This window comes from Helobdella robusta (assembly GCF_000326865.2).
Source record: "Helobdella robusta unplaced genomic scaffold HELROscaffold_12, whole genome shotgun sequence".
Classification (NCBI taxonomy): domain Eukaryota; kingdom Metazoa; phylum Annelida; class Clitellata; order Rhynchobdellida; family Glossiphoniidae; genus Helobdella; species Helobdella robusta.
This window is the reverse complement of record NW_008703664.1, coordinates 2,879,113-2,887,385: the sequence shown is the minus strand read 5'-3', so window position 1 is coordinate 2,887,385 and position 8,273 is coordinate 2,879,113. Positions and strand designations below refer to the sequence as shown.

Here is an 8,273-nt window from a genome sequence, read left to right as displayed (position 1 = left end):
CTCCGAAATTTGTATCGAATTAAACACTGGTTGGACAGATCAACCATAGAAACTTTAGTGCATGCATTTGTTACGTCTCGTTTAGATTACTGTAACAGCTTGTTGTATAAAATACCCGACAAATCAATAGCTATTTTGCAGTCGGTTCAGAATAGAGCTGCAAAGTTGGTTGCCGGTAAATTGAAGTTTGACCACGTTACGCCAATTTTGAATGATCTGCACTGGCTGACAATTGATAAAAGAATAATTTTTAAAATTGGTGTGATTATGTTCAAAGCATTGAATGGAATGTCACCGGATTACATAACTGATAAATTTACCAGAAAAGAATCAACTTCTGGTTTCCATCTTCGATCAGATGATATGAATCTCTTGAGGGTGCCAGTGGCGTTTTTACAGATTGGTTCGCGTGATATTGCAATCGCTGGTCCTACTGTGTGGAACAATCTCCCTGCACCACTAAGAAAGCCTGGGCTTCATCTTCGAGCATTTAAAAAAGATTTAAAGACATTTTTATTTTTGTTGAAATTACATTGAATTCTGTACTACTTGATTTTGTACTATTTTGTTTGTCACGTATATAATTGCTTTATTTTTGAGAGCGCCTGTGAGAACATTTAATGGGCGCTCTAGAAGTTATCCTTAATAATAATAATAATAAATAATTCAACAAATTATATAACGCCACAACTTGAAAATTACTTTGCAATGATACTAAATTGCTACTATTTGTTTTAGTGTCAAACGGGAATGCAATTGTTCCGAATTTGGATTTGGATTCAAGCCCGAATTCCGAGACACTGGTTTGTATTCACCGAATTTAACATTGAAGATCCGCTCTATGTAGACAGATCCGTGGTTAACAAACAGAAAATAATTAGATCATATGTGAAGGAGTTAAATATATAAACTTTTAGTTAAATAAATAATAATCTATTTGTACTTTAGTTTATTATTGCAGATACTACTTACTAGCACATTAGCATTAAATAATATTGACTGACTCCGTCAGTGAAGTGGAATTTTAGCGACAGTATTTTTTTTTTTAATTCCATTTATTCACAAAAAAAGTGAAAGAGTCAACCTAGCAATAAATGCTTATCTAGGGTTGACTCCCATAAAACAAGAAACAACATAGTAAGTAATCCAAAAAAAACACAATAACATAAATGAGTAAAATAAATGTCTTTTAAATTCTTCAATGTTCTTAAATTTTCACGAATAAACTTAGAAATAAAGCATTGATACATTTAAGCTTAAAAAATGAATAAAATTAAAAATAAAATATTAATACATTTAACTTAAACAATTTAAAAATGTTCTCAACTTCTTTTAAAATTCTGTTAGATTATTAATTAATGTTAAATATTGTGGCAGATTATTCCATTTATAAGGTGCATAATAACAAAAGTTCCTGGATGTTATTTTATTTAAATTCATTAATGGCTTATATATATTAGAATTGTTAGTTCTGTCAATCCTGGGGTTAGGTATAAATTTAATTGTATTAATTAACATTATATCAGTTGTAGATGTTATATTGTTGATAATTTTAAATGTTAATAAAGATGATTTATAGGAATTTATTTCAAAAATTGATAAAATATTATTATTATTAAATATATTGTAATCGGAGTGATTATAATCGATTTAAAATAGAAAATTAATTATCTTTTTTTGTGCGTTAAATAATTTGTTAAGTGTTGAAATGTTTGTATTACCCCATATTAGGTTAGTAAAAGTACCATAGTAAAAATGACTAAAAATTAAATGTTTGTATTACCCCATATTAGGTTAAAGTAAAAATGACTAAAAATTAATGATTGGTAAAGTAGTCTTTTAGTATTATTATTTAAAAAATTTTTAATTCTTATCATTATGCCAAAAATTATATTAATTTTTGTTAGAATTAGTTCGATGTGATCATTAAAGTAAGTTTATTGTCGATGCATACACCCAGAAGTTTAAAGCTATCAACTTTTGTTATGCTCTGTTCATTATTTTCCTCGGTGTTCAATTTTAAAGTTATGTTATGCATAGGTGTATTTCTTTTATTTGGAACAATCATGAATTTTGTTTTTTTTTAAGTTGACAGAGAGTTTATTTAATTTAGACCACTTTTCAATTTTAGAGAGAAATGTTTCAGTTTTGTGAATTAAATCAGGTATGTTATTTGAATTTGTTTGGACACGAATTAGGTTCCAGATACTACGGATCTCAAATCACGGATCCATCAGATTTCTACAGCATACCAAAAATTCACTATTTTAAAAATGTAACGATAGGTTTAATTATTGTTGATTTTTATGTAATTCAAAATAAAAATGACAAATTATTTTTTTTTGCATTTAAAATAAGACATTTGTACTTCCATTTGTATTTATTTTTAGAGTATTAGGTATAGGTACTTGTAGTCGGAAATATTTCCCCTTGTAGGCTACTCGCAACTCAACCTTCCTCATCGTCCTCAAAAAAGTGCTTGAAAATAATCGTTGGTGTTTTATTTGATATTTTTAAATGAATTTAAAATATATTTTTAAAAATCATAATCAAAATATAAAAACTATTATACATATGATTTTTATCGCGTGACATATCACACAAAGGACATATTGTGAATTTGCAATTATGAACATCTAAGTAACGTTGTAAAAGCTAAACGCTACTATTGGATGTGTGTTGCATGCTATATTTATGTTAATGGTTTAATTTGCAAAATTGTAAATATTCATTTGTGATTTTGTAGTTGTTCATTCACCGAACGATCTTTCAGATACAATATAAGGCATATAAGTTCCCAAGCAACAGTATTTTCCACAGTCCGACCAAGTTTTTGTTTGTTATGATTTTGTATTACTAATTTTTAACAAAAAATTCACAAAATATATTTCAAAAAATTACCTTTTTGGATTTTTTGGTTGGTCGGCGTGAGTCATCATGTAGTACCTAGCAAGTGTTTGATCATCACGTAAGATCTCCAGACGGTGCAAATATACCCTACATCATAATGAAGCTCAAATTAAAGTTGCCTATATTTTATTTATTTTGGAAAATTTTGTTTGAATAAATTAAAAATATTTAACGAAACTGTGACTTTGAAAAATTGAAAATAATACTTGAAAAATAATTTTTATTAAAAAACTTAAAAAAACGACATAGAAATAAAAACCGTTTGTACAGATCATCATCTTCCCCACCCCAGCCAAAGTAACTGTTAGAGAAACCGTTAATGGTGTGAAATTGAGCCACTTTGAACGCTTCTACCCCACCAAACATGTTCGAATAGGGCAGTCTGGTGATCATCGAGTTGAAAAAAAGTTGTTTAGATGTGTACTGAATATTTTAGTCCTGTAAGCAAGTACATATTCTTGGTACTGAATTGAAAGTGTAGCTCGTCAGTCAACAAAGTATGATAAACAAAATTGAAGGCCGCATTTATGTCAAATATTATACAATATAATAAATAAAGATAACGGACAAAATATGAAAAGTAAAAATTTCATTCGTTACAAAAGGCGTTTTGTTGATATGAAGATACAGAAAAAATTAAAAGAGTGTGAGAAGTTATTTCACGCCCGTCAAGCATTCATTAGAGACAAGGCATCTCTCGCGAACGCTGTTGATGTTGGCAAAATGTGTGAAACAACAGCATGATAACAATGATTATAACACTGCTTGAAGACAATCTGAATCAAAGAATAAAAAATTTGCTCCGCCGAGAAAGTTTTTTATTTTTATTCGCAGCATTACTTGCTATGTTTCTGTCTCGCAAGAACAACCCATAACAAAATCATCACAAAACGTTACTTTCAAACCACTGTCGAACTTTCTGATGCACTTAATATTCTCTGCAGTGGCGGATCGAAACACAGTTGACGGGGGATTTGAAATAAGTTAACTTTTTGTTAAATTTTACAGGGGGTCAATAAACTCCATAAGTGTTCGCTAGTCTGGTCAAAACCTTTTGATTATCACGCCAATTTTTGGTGCATTTTAAATTAGTTCGGCGTTTTCTTGTCGAAAAACAGAGTTTCAGTGACTTTTAATAGCAATACTGTTCACAGCGGCCCCGGTCCCTTCTAGATCCGCCACTGACTCTATGTCCAATTAGAATTCATGATGGTAGCCTAACCATGCGGGGAGGGTGGCATTTTGTAATTAATCATAAGCAAATTTTAATTCTTTCGTTTTCATTTTCGTATTCACACATAACATATTTTTGAAAATAATATAAGAAACGGATTATCGATTATTGTTGTTAAAAATAAATTCCCCGATCGCTTGATCATCTATCATAATAGAATATTTAGCATCAAAAAAAATAATGTAGATGGCTGGTTGTCGTCAAGAGTTAGATTTCGTTGACCCTCCTTGTGAGAACGCATGAGCCTCAAGTCCACTAATCCACTTAAAATGATCAGTATGTGACTCGCAGCACCTCTAGCCACATTGCTAACACGAAATTCTTGTTGTATTGATCGATTTCACACGCACTTGTTTAAAAGTCTGAAGACGAACTTCAGCGGAGAAGTATGGTTTTCGTTACAGTGGGCAATGTACGCTTCAAATTTATTTTATTTCCAACTTTAATAAAATCATCATTATTATGGCGCTGCCTCCCAAGCAAGCCAAATTAGCATTCAAGAATCACGTGACACTTTTTCTGTAAGAAATTTTAATTTTTAATGAATGCTGAAAGCGCGCGCGTTTTCGAAAATGTTCGAAGCGACTAAAAAATCAAAACTTGCAATTACCAGCCTTTATATTTATGGCTTAAAGGTGAATTTAAAGCTTTGGAACATAAACTCTTGCCCTAACTTTGTGATTCTCGGGTTTAGAGTAAGTATTAGTTTAGTTTTATTACGAATTTTTAAAATAAATTTTAAATAGTAAATTTGTCTACTTAAGCGCCATTTATAAAATGTATGTTGTACACGTCTAGAGCAGGAACATATTACAGTCGAACCTACTACACGTTGGTGTACAACATACTTAATGGACAAAAGACAACATGAGAAAAATGCGTCAAGTCAAATAAAAAAAATAGCTGGGTAGAGCAAAACATTCATTCATCTAACTTGTAATGAAATGAACTGACGGCAGCGGACATGTGCTTAGGCATGTTTTCACACCTTCAGTTAGAGGTTTAAAATTGTTGTCAATTTCATAAAAACGTAATTAACAATGTTAAAAATGTCAAAATCCAAAATGTCAAATATCGGGATTGAAACAAAACCTGTACAAGATTCTGTCATTTTCTGGTAGCAAATCAATATCGTGGAAGATGACGCAATCAACATGTTGAAGTTGTTTGATCTCGGAGAAACCAACGTTCATCAGCATGCCTCTGTTGAACAGCGCGCGGCCAGTCTGCAAACAACAAATATCTACAAGCGAGTCTTTTTCTTTAATGTTGGCAGGATATTGTTGTGATGTTGTTGTAATGTTGTTGCTGTTGTTGTTGTTGCTGCTGTTGTTGTTGTTGCAATGTTTCTTTTTTAATGTTTTTTTGCGGTTGCGATGCAAAGGAAGTTTGAACATTTTATTAAAAAAAGACCCGCACATTTTTGAGCTTCATCACACACGTTAACGACAACATTAAAAAGTTGCTAGCAACTGAAAATGGTATAAAAAAGCTACAAAACAAATCTCAAACATACAATATGTTGGTATACTTGCTGTTTGTTTGTTACTTGAAAATGAAATATAAAGATAAACAACAATGCGAAATGCGGACCTGCTGCATGATGACGATTCTGTAATGAACAAGTTGCCGTTGCAGGAACCAGTGCATGTAGCGTAGAAAGGCCATCAGCTGGTCCGTTCGGTTCCTGTACGGTACTATGATGACAACTTTTTCGTGAGATTGACAACTTTCTGGAGACCAAACTCCGCCTATTTTTAATTTTTTCAAGGAAGTGAGACTGTCTTTGAAGACGAGAATGCGACGGAATTGCAGAGGACCAACTGAATGAAATATAATATGTTGCTGGAATTAACAGTAAAAACATTATACAACTGCTGTAATTTGTCGAAAAACAATCTGAAACTCAAGGAAAGTTACGTTGTCGTGACATGAAAAGAATGCACCTGGTCAATTATACAATCTTGACATCAAACTACAGACATGTTGTATAAACTATATAATATAATGAACCTCTAGTCAAAATAGAATGAAATTTTTATTATAAAACAGGGTAATTTTTAAAAAAGAATATATTGTAAAAGAACTTTGCAACAAAAACTTAATTAAATTAGCGACAACAAACCAAACAATATAAAGTTTCAACAGAAAGATTTTTCACTGTTTAATAACAATCTAACGCAGAACCGTTGTTGGCAACGTTCAGTTAAAACATTACATAACCGCGCAAGGCAAAAGTAAAACAGCATTGGAGGAGGCATTAGCATGAATGCGTTGACATGAATAACACGGCGACACGAGAAGGTTGACGGCTACGGTGCCGCCTGTAATTGTGTGCACTTGTTCATTTGTTATTTATAATAGCAATCACGTGATCCCACATGAAAAGATTCTCGCAAGAACACCAGCAAATGATTTTTTATTCTTTTCGCATACATTTTGTGCCTTTCATTTTGCTCTTTCTTTCTTTTGTTCGACTGGAAAAAGAACACACACTATACTCACTGCTTTAGGATTAAATGAACTGAAATTATATGAATTGTACGTATATCTATAATTATTTTTTCAAATTGGTAGCAAAATTTTTTTATGACTATTTGTTTAAATTCGTTGTGACAAAAACTGCTCTGCAATAACGAACGTCATCACTACTAGTGGCGGCAATAGATATGTAATGACGTTTCTCTACAGTTCTTCAGAAAGAAGAAAGAAATACTTGTAGAAGTTAATAGGGAGCATAGTAACATGAAGAGCCATGTACAGACAAACTTTTGAATGTGAATGCAATCGTTTTCATGCAATCAAAAGAATAAAATATGGCCAAGATTAATTGTTAAGAGTTGGTACAACGAAGAACTTACACTTTTGAACAAAGTAACAACAACCATTTTTTAGATACCCTCGATGAACTTTTAAAAAACTGTTCTCTTCAACATAAGTATTTTTATACCACAAATTAATATCATTCAAGAAAATGTTTATTATTTATAAAAAATATTTTGAAAATGTAAAATTAAAACGCATATAGGCTACATTTTTTCATGTAACTTTACTGAATCATAAAAAACAAAAAATCATTCATTCATTCATTCACTCACTCATTCATTTATTCATACTCGTATATGCTATCGCTTAGACACTCACTTATTTGCTAATTTACCCACTCGATTACTCTTTCATTTTTGCTTTCATTCAACCTCTCATTCACTCAATCATACTCAACCACGCACTCCTTCACTCATTAAATCACTCACCAGGTTACACGCTCACTTATTCATGTATCCATTCGTTAATTCCGTCATTCATTTACTCATCCATACCTTCATTCATTCATTCACGCTAAGAAATGGATTTTTAGACTGACTGCAGAACACCGAATTGACAATTTTGTGATAATTTCAGCTTGCATTTTGTTTTCAACGGATCTAGTCCATATTCACCAGAAGAGTTAAAGTCACAAACATTTAAATGCCGCTTTCTAAGTGTGATGAATCCCAAGCACTAGGATGTACGTTCATACAAATCTTTATCAAATTAAAATAAATTCAAATTTTGATGACTAATAAAAAATATGTAAATATCACATGGCAGTTGTTATAGTTGTCATGTTATAGTTGTTATAGTTGTTATTATACATCTTTTTGGCGTCGGTAGTGATTATGATGATATCACTTTTTGCTATGTTGCTTTTCTCACTTCATTCATACTAAATTCATAAACCTAAAATTTAAATTAATTAATTAATTTGCAGTAATAATTTATAAAAAAATCACTGTTTTTTTTAACATTGTTAAATTAGTAAATTTATATTCCTATATTTAACGAATTTTCAACATTTTGTCATTAAATAATAAATATTATGTAATATCATATCAACTGCTACCGGATATATATAGTATATGACATAAATATATATAAATAATGAATATATATATATATAAATAATGAATATATATATATAAATAATGAATATATATATATAAATAATGAATATATATATATAAATAATGAATATATATATATAAATAATGAATATATATATATATTAATAATGAATATATATATATATATATATATATATATATATATATATATATATATATATATATATATATATATATATATATAT

General features: G+C 30.4%; 1 protein-coding gene across 1 annotated transcript in view; it reads right to left on the bottom strand.

The window, feature by feature from the left end:
• Window positions 1–5,905, bottom strand: part of HELRODRAFT_72896 (hypothetical protein) — a gene marked incomplete at both ends in the record, with an annotated part of 7,780 nt that extends 1,875 nt beyond the window's left edge. Inside the window, 5 exons of the mRNA XM_009013657.1 lie at window positions 2,902–2,997; window positions 3,170–3,292; window positions 5,079–5,132; window positions 5,237–5,370; window positions 5,738–5,905. Of these exons, the coding sequence (XP_009011905.1) occupies window positions 2,902–2,997; window positions 3,170–3,292; window positions 5,079–5,132; window positions 5,237–5,370; window positions 5,738–5,905 (575 nt within the window). The remainder of the gene's footprint in view (window positions 1–2,901; window positions 2,998–3,169; window positions 3,293–5,078; window positions 5,133–5,236; window positions 5,371–5,737) is intronic.
• Between the last annotated feature and the right edge of the window lie 2,368 nt (window positions 5,906–8,273).